This window comes from Engraulis encrasicolus, chromosome 24 (assembly GCF_034702125.1).
Source record: "Engraulis encrasicolus isolate BLACKSEA-1 chromosome 24, IST_EnEncr_1.0, whole genome shotgun sequence".
Classification (NCBI taxonomy): Eukaryota; Metazoa; Chordata; class Actinopteri; order Clupeiformes; family Engraulidae; genus Engraulis; species Engraulis encrasicolus.
In genome coordinates, this window is record NC_085880.1 from 16,658,407 (window position 1) to 16,671,763 (window position 13,357).

General features: G+C 46.6%; 1 protein-coding gene across 1 annotated transcript in view; it reads left to right on the plus strand.

Moving 5' to 3' along the window:
• prim2 (DNA primase subunit 2) overlaps positions 1 to 10,384 on the plus strand; it is a 98,093-nt gene extending 87,709 nt beyond the window's left edge. The window contains exons 13-14 of the mRNA XM_063191868.1: positions 4,444 to 4,512; positions 9,447 to 10,384. Of these exons, the coding sequence (XP_063047938.1) occupies positions 4,444 to 4,512; positions 9,447 to 9,698 (321 nt within the window). The 3' untranslated portion in view covers positions 9,699 to 10,384. The remainder of the gene's footprint in view (positions 1 to 4,443; positions 4,513 to 9,446) is intronic.
• Positions 10,385 to 13,357: the final 2,973 nt, after the last annotated feature.

The window sequence follows — 13,357 nt, forward strand, 5'->3', positions numbered from 1 at the left end:
TCTCCTTCCCTCTCCTCCTCTCATCTCCATCTCTCCTTCCCTCTCCTCCTCTCCTCTCCATCACTCTCGTCTCCATCTCCAGGAGCTGCCGTCTTTATCCTTCCATCTCTGTCCCCATTTCTTAATTGCTATTACTCGTCTGCTCAGATTTACACATTCACACATGCACAAACACACACATATGCTCACGCACGCATACGCACAGACACACACGCACACACAGACAGACAGATAGGCATACACACCTATGCACTTACGCTCTCACATAAGTGCTTGAATAGACACATACATGCTCGAATACACACACACACACACACACACACACATACGTTCACACATAGGTCCAAACACACATTACTCCACTGTTCAGGTCCTTTTGTGGCCAAGGTGCTGCCCTATGTGTTCCATCTATTATGCATATCTGTGACATGCCAATGTGATGGGGCTAACAGCGCAGAGGTGTGATAGTGAGGCCTGAATGAAATATGCCTTCAATGGATACATGTTTTCTACTGTACGTCTATGCATGTCTTCTCTCTTTCTATTTCCTGTCTGTCTCTGTCCCTCCTTTTCTCGCTCCCTTTCCCTCTCTTGCTCTTTCTCACTCTCAATCCATCACTTGCTCAGTCTTTTTTATCTCTTGCATATTTTCTTGTAGTTACTTACACAAACGCACTTCGCACTACCATAAGCTCATCTTGTCAACAGAAGGCTCAAAGAAGATTAAGAAAAAAAATGCATTCAGAAGCCAATGCGTAAATTACTGCAGGCTGCTCGCTTTGCTTGCCTCTTCCCTCCATTATGTCCCCACCCGAATATCGCTATAGATAGCCTGCCGTATACCACTCCAGTAGTACCATAGATGGTTTCCCGTATACCACTCCAGTAGTACTATAGATGGTTTCCCGTATACCACCCCAGTAGTAATATAGATGGTTTCCCGTATACCACCCCAGTAGTAATATAGATGGTTTCCCGTATACCACCCCAGTAGTAATATAGATGGTTTCCCGTATACCACCCCAGTAGTACTAAAGATAGCCTCCTTTATACCACCCCAGTAGTACTATAGATAGCCTGCCGTATACCACCCCAGTAGTACTATAGATAGCCTGCCGTATACCACCCCAGTAGTAATATAGATGGCCTCCCGTATACCACCCCAATAGTACTAAAGAGCCTCCTTTATACCGCGCGCTAAACTGCTGCAGGAGCCCACCAGCTCATCCTGACTACTGTATAGTACAGACATACAAATGTTACATTAACCTGCATTACATTACATTACATTCGGCAGACGCTCTTATCCACAGTGACTTACAATTCAGGACATATTCATACTAGCATACAACACTTAAAGATACAAAGTGCACAAGAAATATACAGAACAATGGGTGCAAATGCCAAGAGGGGCTAGGTTTTTTTGTTTCTGTTTTTTTAAGGACATGCATTCGGCATTGTTTGCAACAGACGGTTTTAATTGACCGTTTTAATTGTGTCAGAACGTGTACGGTTTGCAGGTATCTTCCAAATTATTAGTCATTGTTATTGGTTTACCTTGAAAGTGTTTTGCAGTGTTACTAAAGCTGTCCACTGTAGAGTGTGCCTACATGTCTCTTGAGATTTCTTTACCAGCGGGATGGTAACCAAGGAGAATAGAGTTGTTTTTATCCCATTTTCATTCATCTGCAAGGACCACACTGAGTCTGCATTCTGAATAGGACGGCGGGTTTTTTTTCTACCTGCCAGCATGACCACTTGGTACAGGGTGTTTTTTTGCCTTAGGAGAGAGGAAAACACTGCAGTTCTAAGAAAGCACTCCAGACTGTTTTTTCGTTTACATCTCAATTCATGTCTCTGGTTGGTGTTGGTGTACACATCAGTTAACCAAACTCGGTGACACATAAGAATAACATTCTCTTAAAGAAATAAATGTGTATAAACAGTGCATAAATTCTTTGTAAGTAAGGAACTAATTATCAACAAAAGCTTTACAACTGATTGTAAATGAGTAAGAAATATTGTGTTAACACAGCAGACACAGCACAGTTGCAGCAGTCCTCCAAAGAGCATAAGAGATGAAACCATGAGATATTGAAGTCCACCACGTCTCTCCTGAGTGCATGCTTTATCCGGAGGCTCCTGGCCTGCTTGAGGATGCGAAGACTAGCCAGCTCTGCATTTATATACTCAGAAGTTTACTTTGGTGTGTGTGTGTAGCCCTGAGATGGGTGAGGAAGGGGGGACAAGTAGCACACTGCCCCCATTTTTTTTTTTAAAATTGAATTCAGAAAAGTGAAAGCGAGGACTCCTGCCCATGAGAGTGAGACTTGGCTCTCTCTCTCTTTGTCTTCTCGAAGGCTTGCCTGCTGTAGATTGCAGAACTTCTTCTTTGCGGTGACTGACTGTGTCAGACTTTGAAAGTGCACCGCAGCACACACAGAGCGCCTGTGATGTCACAGCTCTCTCCGTGTCTCTGTGCCTCCATGCATAAAATCTGACTAATCAAACAGGAAATGGAGGAAACCACCGCCTTTAATTAAATAAGCTCTGAATAATTTCTGTGTAGTTTGGGGATGTGAGGTGCTGTGAATAACATTGGCCATATTCTCATGGTGGTACAGCCAGCCTGAATAATCATGCATAAAGTGTAAGATTCATACTTGGCGATGTGATCTGGTTTAGCGCACATCAACTGTTAGTTTGAATGCAGAACTGTCTGTAGATTTATACCCCAGAGCACTTTGACACTGTAGGTTATCGTACAACTGATATCAGCTGGTTAATGGAAAGAAGTCCTCCATTTTCTTTTGGGGTCAAAGTAAAGTATCACTACTCTGCATTACAACTTTGGACTGGTGGTGACCCTCCTGTGTTAAGTTTTAAGTGTATTATTGGAGGTTGGAGTGAGCCTGTTACCAGTTGCTGTGTGTGCGCACGTGTGTGTGTGTGCGCGCGCACACGCACGTGTGTGTACGTGCGTGCGTGTGTTTGCGTGCGCATATCTGTGCTTGCGTCTGTGTGTGTGTGTGTGTGTGTGTGTGTGTGTGTGTGTGTGTGTGTGTGTGTGTGTGTGTGTGTGTGTGTGTGTGTGTGTGTGTGTGTGTGTGTGTGTGTGTGTGTGTGTGTGTGTGTGTGTTCGCATGCATGTGTGTGTTCGCATGCATGTGTGTGTGTGCAATGGTATTGTGGGCAACCCAGATGCAGTAGTTCTGCTGACCTACTTGGCTAATTAGTCTGGAACTGTCAGACTGGTTACCTCGGGGCGCTCCAATCTGCACTATTGTGCTGCGCTCCAGCGATCAGGAGAGCACACTGATTTTATATTTATATATTGCCAAATACTCCAGAGGTATCAGGATGTGTTTCTTTTTTCCTTCCTTATTATTTGCATATTTTGGCTGTCATTCTTGTTCATAGTGAACACTGACTTCTTATGTGAAGCAGTGGTGTACTTAGCTCAGTAATATGGTTTGCTGGTCATTGTTGATGTATGATTTCCTTTGCGTGAACAAAGTTGTGGTTTTAATTCTGACTTTTTTTAGTATACACATTGCTGCATGTGCCACAGAAAATTGTCAAAAAGTTGGAGTAATGCTATCAAACACCCCCAATCTAGTCCTCGCGTCACTAACACCTGTCTAATCGCTACTAAAAACTACTTTATTCCACCTACTTATCAATAAGATTCACACATTGTAATTATTCTTTATTATTCATGTTTTGTACTTTATAATACATTTGGTGCGTTCATACCTGCTGCTCTGTGCTACAGCGATGCATCAAGTGCATTACTGTGGAAACAGACACTAGGCGGTGAAAGCTACAAAAGCGTTTCTAGCGGCCAGGGCGTCAAAAGAGAAGTTGAACTTCAGCGAAAAATGCTGTATGTAACGGTTCAGCTGATCAAACATTGAAGGTTGAATCTTTCCCCACGGTCGTCGCCCCTCATCTGTGCTTTCCAGCCAGGACTCTGCAGCATTTTAGCTCTTTCAACGTCTGCTGTCTGTTCCTACCGTACAGTTAGACTTTTCTGGCCGTTCTCTGTGTCCTAGCCTAGTGGTTTTCGGAATTGGGGCCGGGAACCCCTGGGGGACCGCGAAGGGGTGCTGGGAGGGACACGGCCAGTTGGAAGAAAAATTATAGCAAAACAAAATAAATAATTTGATAATTAATGCACACCAAAATAAACAAAATACAACTATTATTGCTTTTTTATATATCACAATTGAAGTAAATATATACAGTATGTATCTCAGTGATATATACAGTATGTATCTCAGTATATCCAAATGGGGCCATGACACACAGACATTGGCTATGATTATGTGAGGGGGGGCTTGCCTGTAATCTACTGGTATATAGAGGGCCTTGTCATGCTAAAGTTTGGGAGCCCCTTCCCTGTCCTAAGTCCTAACCCACCCTATTCTTTATCCTCTGCAGATCTTGGACTTAGTCAAGGGAATGCACTATCAGCTCGCCTGCCAGAAGTACTTTGAGTTGACACATGGGGTAAGTTTGCAGTCGGATATCAGCGAAACTGCCTCTCCTCCTCTTCTCTCTCTCTCCTCCCTTCTCCTCTCTCCTCCACCCCGCTCCCCTTCTTTCCACTCCTCCCTTCTCCTCATCTCTTGTCAGCTTAGCTTGGAGATGGTCGCCGCAACTCAAGCGCAAAGACTGTGCGCTCGCATCAACTGGGGCCTGGACTCCCATCGCATCCATCATTAGCTGTCATTGGCTGTTTTAAGTTTTATAGGTTTATTATAGCACTTTGGATTCATTTACCCTCCCTCACCCACTCCCCAAATCTCATGAATATTTAATTTATTTGATCTACCGCTTTTTAGCGGAGACCTTTTTCCCGATCAGCGCCTCCCAAGTTCTCACTCCTCCTCACATGTTTTTAATATTGCGTCCTCTATTTAGATGGGAGGAAGAGGAAGAGAAGGAGGAGGATGAGTAGGAGTAGGGGGAAAAGAAAGAGGCAAGTGCGGCATGAGCCATTGTAAACTTCTCACAGAGTACGATAAATCTGTGTGCTCCGTTGAGGGTTCATTATGTGGCTGTGTACAGTGCCTGCCTCTCCTCTCCTCTTTTCTCCTCTCTTCTCTCCTTTCTTCTCTCCTCTCCTCTCTTCTCTGCTCAGCCAGCCGGCGCGGCACGGTGCTTTGTAGGGGCCTGGGTAAAGGCTGCCGTCTCTCGAGGCAGGCCATGAAAGCAAGGAGGGTGTTTTGGCACAGTCTGCTTGCCGCAAAGGATGCCCAAATTAGGGAGGCTTTGCATATGTCACCAGTCTTTGTGCGATTGCGATACTGGCGATACTATTTATTTATTTTTCTGTCTTCTGTTTCTGCAGTGCAGTTTTCCTTAGTATTTCTGTTAGACGCTGCAGCTGTACGTTTGTGCGTTTGTGTATTTATTTGAGTTAGTGTGTGTGTGTGCGCGCGCATTCGTGCACGCGTGCACCCATGTTGCTGTGGGTGCGAACCTCCGCACACACGCAATTGGTTTGTGTATTTTGTCTCCCATTTAGTCTGTGGAGGAACGTCATAATCCAGAGTGATGTCAGTCAGGATTAGCTCCTTGACATGTGCCAACGCGGCCGCTCTCCCCCCTCTCTCTCTCTCTCTCTCTCTCTCTCTCTCTCTCTCTCTCTCTCTCTCTCTCTCTCTCTCGCTCACTTTCAAAGCAGCTGAGCTGACACCTTCAGGATGGAAATGGCTCTCTGCCGTCGTATAGCGAATCGCAAACGGCCCCTATCTGCCAAGTGACAGGTCAATTTGAAATGTGGAGGTGGAAAAAAGAAAATCCAGTGGGTGCAATAAAGAAGAGAGGCAAGAGGCAAGCCCAGAGCCCAAAATGTGAGCCTCAACGTCTGTGCCGGGAAAGGAAGGGAGGGTTCAGAACAGTTTGGCAAATAGTTTTTCTCCCCCAAGATACTTTAGGGGTTGTCAGAGGTGGAATTGGACAGAAAGACTTTCAAGAAGTTGGCGCAATCTGGTAACCACAAAGTCAAAAATGATTCTCTCTCTTTAAAAAAAAAAATGAAATACAGTCTGTGCACTTGCTTCGCTCGAAAGTGAGGTGGCGGTAAGAAGAAAAAATAAATATATATATATATATATATATATATATATATATGTATATATATTTCCTTTTGCTGACTCGAGCGAAAGGTTTTCAGGCGTCCCTATCTTCAGTGCCTCTTTATCCTCTGCAATTATCAGTCGTGTTTGGTTGCGCTCCGTGCCCACATAAATGTAATTGGATCAGATAACACATTACGGCATTGTTTGCCTTGCCTCCGTAATAGCCTGACAATGGAGACGTTTCACAAGGCCCAGTACGGCAAGTGTGAAGGGGCCCATAAAAATATCCTCAGCCCCCATGCGCGCAAAATGTGCCACCAGCAGCCAGCGCTGCGCCGTTTAATTGGCATTTTGTTCCTTATGTGCCTCTCTCACTTACTTGTTCTCTCTTTCCTTCTCTCTCTCTTTCTCTCTCTCTCTCTCTCTCTCTCTCTCTCTCTCTCTCTCTCTCTCTCTCTCTTGCTCTCTCTGTCTTTCTCTCTCTCTCTCCTGCTCTCTTTCTCTCTCTCTCTCTCTCCCTCTCCCTCTCTCTCTCTCTCTCTCTCTCTCTCTCTCTCCTCTCTCTCTCTCCCTCCATCCCCTGTAATGTTGCTGTTCTGAGAGTGGCATTGATGGGCTGGCCATAACGGCATTTTAGTGTTCCTCTTTTTGAAATTGCTGTGTCTTTATATTCCAAGGACAGGACGGGCGAGTTAGTGCTTATAGTACGGTACACAGTGCTATAGTGCACACATTGCCATAGTGCAGGGGCTACAGCAGCAGGGAGGACACGGCTGGGACAAAAAAATCAGGCCGGGCATTTTCAGCCAAGACCGGTCCGCCAAGCATGAGAGACAATGAAGCCTGTTTGACAACATTTCTAGTCATCTATTTCGGGCTATTTTGACCACAACAGCAAAAGTGAATATTTAAATCTGACACAGAGAGGTCAACTGTAGCAGCATGGGAATTGATGCCACTACATTGAGGAGGAGAGGACCAGGCCGAAATCAACAACAGCCCACCAGGCAAATCCCTTGCATGCCATATGGCCTATGCAGCCATGGCAGTGGCTGCAGCAGGGAAGACATGGCTGGGGCTGGGGCTGGGGCTGGGGCTGGGGCTGGGGCTGGGGCTGGGGCTGGGGCTGGCCCAAAAGAACATTTAAGAGCATGACGAATGGGCCCTGTCGTGGCCAACCAGTAAGGCACTCGCCTGCCATGCGGCTTACCCGGGTTCGATTCCCGGCCCGGGTCCTTTGCCGACCCCTATCCGTCTCTCTCCCAATTCGCTTCCTGTCCACCTCTCACGCTGTCCTATCAAATTAAGTAGAAAAAGACCAAAAAAAAGAGCATGACGAATGGCCTGAAGGGCTTACAGTCAATCCCATCCAGAGCACACACACACACACACACAGGAAATGAATTGGAAAAATGCATGCTAGGGTAGCCACAATGATCCAGGAAACCAGCAAAGGATAATCTTCCTTCCCATCCCTGTTTGGAATTATGTCCCGAAAAGACATCAGTGGTGCAACATAAGGAGGGAAGAAAAGATTTTTTAAAAGGCTGACTAGCTGTATGTTGGCGCAGGCATTTTCTCTTTCCTCTCTCTCTCTCTCTCTCTCTCTCTCTCTCTCCCCCCCCCTGACTGCTGGCTACCAACCTCACCATCCACAAACCAACCCCACCCGCCTGCCTGCCCCGCACCTCCCCAATCTCTACCCCACACCTCCCCAATCTCTGGTCCGCACCTCCCCAAGCTCTGCCCCACAGCCCACCACAGATGCCGGGGTCCCTGTCTGGCACATTGGACTGGTGGTGGTCGTGCTGTTGCTGGTGGTGGTGGAGCCGCCTCCGGTCGCTCGCTCACTACTGGTCTGGCCATGCCTGAGAGACTTTAATCACCAGCATATGTCCCCTCCAGGTTCCAGCTCTGTGGGTTAGAACAAATAGATCACTGCGGATCCTCACGACCACCCCACCAACCCTTCCCCACCCGCCTATCCACATCTCCCCCATCCTCCTCCTCCTCTCCCTCTCCATCTCCCTCTTCTCCCCTACTGCATTTATTAAAGGTCAAAATGTAATACTTCACTGATGAAATATTTACACAAGGGCAATAAATCAAACAATAGGGAAGAGTAATGAAAAGGCAACACGCCCCCCGGCATCACCCGGACGCCATGTGCCTTGAGGATTGGGCTTTTGTGGAGCAGAGGGGTTGTGTTGTGGAGGGGGAATTAGTGGGCAGCTAACGGAATGATTTTTTATTTATTTATGCCTTATTTTATTTATTTGTTTATTTTCAGGCACCTTGCCTCGGTTTCATGTTTATGCATTTTTCATTTGTCTCCCGCGAGAGAGAGAGAGAGAGAGAAAGAGAGAGACGGCGAGACGGGGGAGACGGGAGGTGACCAAAGAGTCACCGCCTCGCCTCTCCTCTCCTTCCCTACTGGAATGCGATAAGTGCTGAGAGATTTGCGAATAATGGATCGCAACGATCTGTGTTGTGTGCCTTTTTTTTTCTTTCTTTCTTTTTTTTTTTTCGCTGAACCACCAGGAGGGATTTGGATTGCTTTTTTTTTTTTGCTTTTTTTTTTTTTTCTTTCCCTCTGCCCTCCCTCCATCCTAAGCATCCGTTGGGCCAGCAACCTTTGATTTATTTACAGCAAGGTGATCAGAGTGCTGAACCCGTTGCTTGTGGTTGTGATGGTGGTGGTGTTGGTGCTGCTGCTGATGCTTCTGCTCAACCCGACCCGGCCCAAGCCAGCTTAACAGTCAGCCATCGTTTGCTGTGGGGGGGAAAGGAGGCGAAAAGACGATGATCTGCCAAGCGGTGATGGATCACTGTGCCTCCAAAACAAAAAATGGGCCCAGTGCTGGGGAAAGACGCTGGGCAAGAAAAGTACTGTATCCTGGGGATAAGGGAGTAGCAAGAGACTGCAGCGATATGATAAATGGTGCTCTAATGTGTAAACTGTGGGGAGAATGGGAGCACTTTTGCATAATTTTTCGTTTGCACAGAGGAGCTTTTGTTCTGTGCTCGAATTGCTATTGAAAACTTTAATAGTGATGTTAATGTGTAACAAGCTTATTTATGACTTAAATAGACATTTCAATGTGTAACAAGCTTATTTATGTTGCCTCAGTAGTGCATGATAAAATAACAAAACAAAGGCTTTGGCCGTGGTGGCTCAATGAGCTATGTTCGATTCTGACACGAGATTCTTTCCCAATCCTTCCCCTCTCTCTCCCACTCATTTCCTGTCACACTCACTCTGACAAAGCCATAAAAACCCAAAACATAATTTAAAATCAATTAATTAAAAAGCCCTACTGATCTTCACTTTTCTCTTCTATTTCCCACCCCCATTAGCTCGAGGACGCTGGCTTCTCGTTGAATCACCCCAACCAGTACTTCATCGAGAGCCAGAAGCTGCTAGGAGGAGGAGGAGGAGGGGGTGCAGGAGGGAAGGAGGTGAAGAGGGAGCCCCAGACGCCCCAGCGAGCCCCCAATCCCGCTGCCAAGACCCCCGGCAATCCCCTGCCTGCACCCGCCACGCCGGCCCTGTCCAAGGAGGTCGCTGCTGAGATGGAGGACCTGGACTCTCTCTTCCAGGACGAGTAGTGGCACGGCAGGGCGCTACATTTTTTTCCCAGTATGGCGACGCCACAGATGGTCAAACTCGGCTTCTGATTGGTCAACCTTCCACGGCAGCTCCACAACTCCCTGTGACGGTTTAGGTTTAGGCATGGTTTTGGTCTGGGCACAGTTTTGCATCACCGTTCTTAACCAAAGTAAAGAAGCAGAAATATCGCTTTACTGACAGGTTAGATTAAGGGATGTTTTTGGTCAGTTTTGTTTTGGACTCTCCCATCTGCTGTGTTTCAGTTTTGCTGCTCTAGAAGTTTGACCAATCAGAGGCCATCTGGCATCGCCATACTAGGGGGGAAAAAATGTCGCCGGTAGGGCAGCTCCCCATGACAATGAATGGCCTCCTTGGCAGAGAGTGAGAGAGGGAGGTGTGATTTCCAACTACAACCACATTCCGAACTTTTGGAGTTGTCTCTGAGCTGTTCCTGCAGATCACTGCAGGAATAGGACAAGCTTTGTTTATCACGTGTAATGTACTGTGTCTTCCGTACTCGGGTGTTCTCTTATGTATTTTTAAAAATTGCCTTTTTTGTATTCTCAGATTTCTGTGGCTCATATTTTTTTCATTGATGGCTTTTGTCCCGATGGCTGAATTTGAAATTAAATTGACCCCACAATGGCTTCTGGCAAAAAATAAATTAAACGAATGAGAAAAGCAATTTTGTGAGTAGCTTATCTCTTTCTTTCTTTTTTTGAAGCTGTGCTGTATAAAAGAAAAGACAATCACTCTGTTATCTTATCTCATCACAAACCCACCTGTCTTGGAAGCTCCTGCAGGTTGCTCGGGGTTATGTGTGCCGTTGGCCGTGGTTTGAACAGTGTGGTGGCTTATCGCCAGGGTCCAAAAGCGGGCGGAGGATTTGCCGGCCTACTGGGCTGTGACCGGGGTGTTTCTCCCGTGCCCTTCTGTGCGGCCTTTTTCCACTGACGATCTGATGCTGCCTCAGTCATTTCACAGTTAGTTGGGGTAATCACTGTTTCTTCGGTTGGATCCATCCACCGCCCAGAACAGTCCTCAGCAGCGTTTAGCTAAAGCCAGCTCCATCTGGGTGTATACGATCTGTTTTCTGTTTCTGTGTTTGTCCTCGGGAGCTGTATTAAAACCTGATCCAGAGCTAGTTAGATTTAAGCACCCTCCTGCTACACGCTACACAAATACTGTACATGCATGCGTCCGCACACACACACGCACGCACGCACGCATATATCACATCACATTCACACACATTCTACACACGAACTGTATAGACAGACAAAGACACACACCTATATGGAAAGGCTGATTTTAAAAATAATAATTTGAAACCTGATTTGGAATTATGGGTGAGTGCTTGAAGGAAATGAGTGGAGTGATTAACTTGCTTTAGCATTCTGGTATGGGCTACGTTGACGCACCCTGAATAATGTAGTACTACCCCAGGGGTTCCCAACCTTTTCCAACTTTGGGCCTACTTACAAAGCTCCCTAATGTTCTGGGCCCACGTCTGACGAAACAATACAACTCAAATAAATAGCCAACAGCAACATACACACACACACACAAATATTTACATTTTTACAAAATGATTTCTAGGCCCACTTGGAATATCTTTAGGGCCCACAAGTGTGCCCTGCCGCCCCACTGTTAGGGAATCGCCATACTACACAATCAGGCTCTCTTCCAGCCTGGACGCCCGCCTACTGGTCTAATAATGCCCAGTGCACAAAGGCCCTTCAAGAATGGAGCGCTCAGCTGCACAGAAGTACAGAGGGAACCGACCAAAGGCCACTAGCTGTGCTTTTCATCTGCGATTGTAGTCGGCTATAGTTCTCTGAAATCCTGCCTAGCCACAAAGTCCTCCGAAGCGTGTCTCCACTTTGCCCCCCAAGGAAGGAAAGGATTTTCTTTTAAAGTCTCGTTGACATTTCAGACCTTTTCAGCATTGCGTTAAGCCATAATGAATAAATTGGCACTAATGAGGTGTACGTCCCGTCCCCCCCCCCCCCCCCTTTAAACACTTAACATCTCAACTCTTCACACAGATATGCATGCTGGCTTTATTTGGAGGCGGTAAAACTTGCCCATGCATGAAAAGAGTTTTTTCTTTAATGATCCAATGTGAATTCTTGCACAAGCAGTTTTCCCCCCCAACTAAATCCCAAAAATTCTAACGTAAAGAAATTGTACCACCCACCCATTTGAATATGCCCTTAACTTGCAGTCTCCTTTCTACCCTCCTAAGTCCTCTGCACACATTTCCTGTTTAATGGCTCCGTGGCGTGCTCCCGTCTTTCCTTGGCCTCTCCTTACATCCACTACCAGGGCTGGACTGGGACAAAAAATCAGGCTGGGCATTTTCGGCCAAGACCGGTCGGCCAAACATGGAGAGAGACAATGAAGCCTGCAAGAATATTTTCAGTCATCCAATATGCGCTATTTGGAGGACCACTACAGGCAAAATGGACATTTAAATCTGACTTGGACAGGTCAGCTGTAGCAGCATGAGGAGTGTTGCCATACATTGAGGGGTGTAGCAGGTAACAGTCCACCGGGCAAATGCCCTGTATGCCTTATGTCCACGGCAGACCTGGGCTTCTAAATTTAGAGGTAATTAGGAGCGCGGAGGAGCTGGGACCGGGCTGCATTGTGAATGCAAATGGCTCCCCTGGTGCGGCAGGCCAAGGCAAGTAATGGTGCCATTATGGGACAAACTGAACAGGCGTTGTTCTCAAACCTCCCAACGCTGTGGAGCTGGAGCTGGAACGTGCTGCAGTTCTTTTTCTTCTTTTTTTTTTTCTCGCCTGCAGTTTTCTTTTCTTTTTTTTTCTCGCCGCCGTGTCTGGTATTTCAAACCACCTTATTACTGATTAAACGTCTGATCTGCAATGGACGGGTCACAGAGGAACGCTCCCTCTTGTTCTAATAACACACTTTTCTTGGTAATTAAGGTGAGATGCCTCGACCAACTCGAGAAGACCAAGTGAGAAAAGAACACTGCTGAAATTCATGTAGTGCCGTTAAAGACGTGCAACTAGACATAGCCTACAGTAAAATACACAATCGTTTACTTTCAGCCTGATCAGATATTACAAAACCAGCACCACAATCCCTTCTAAATAATAATGCGCAGAGCGATCAAAGACGTTCATTGATTTAAACCGGTTCTAAGACGATGCTGTTTGTTTCGCATATGAACCAAGAATCCCAAGCCAGTCTTCTCTTGACCCCAAACCCTTGTGTTCCTACAGTGCGTAGTAACATTGCATCACTGGGATTACCGTAAATGCCTCCCCTTGCCATCTTGATTTATTAAGTCTGTGTGAAACAAGTGTGGAGCTTTACCTAATGTTTACACTGTATACAGTAGCTGTACCCAGGGACTCCGACAGGGGGGCGGACAAAGGGGTCTCTTGTCCCGGGCCCAGGGAGAGAGGGGTCCCAGTATTGGATCCTAATTACATTGTGTGTATTGGATTTGGGCCTAGTCGTTGTCCCGGGCCCAGCCAAAGCTGTCAGTCGCCTTACTACCCAGTACCCAGCTCACACTCATAGACATAGAGATAGGGGAGTGTTTAGTTACGGTTCAGACATGCGTATCTCAGGAGCTTTGCTTTGCTCTGAGCACCGAGCTGAGATGCGAGCAGTCTTCCTC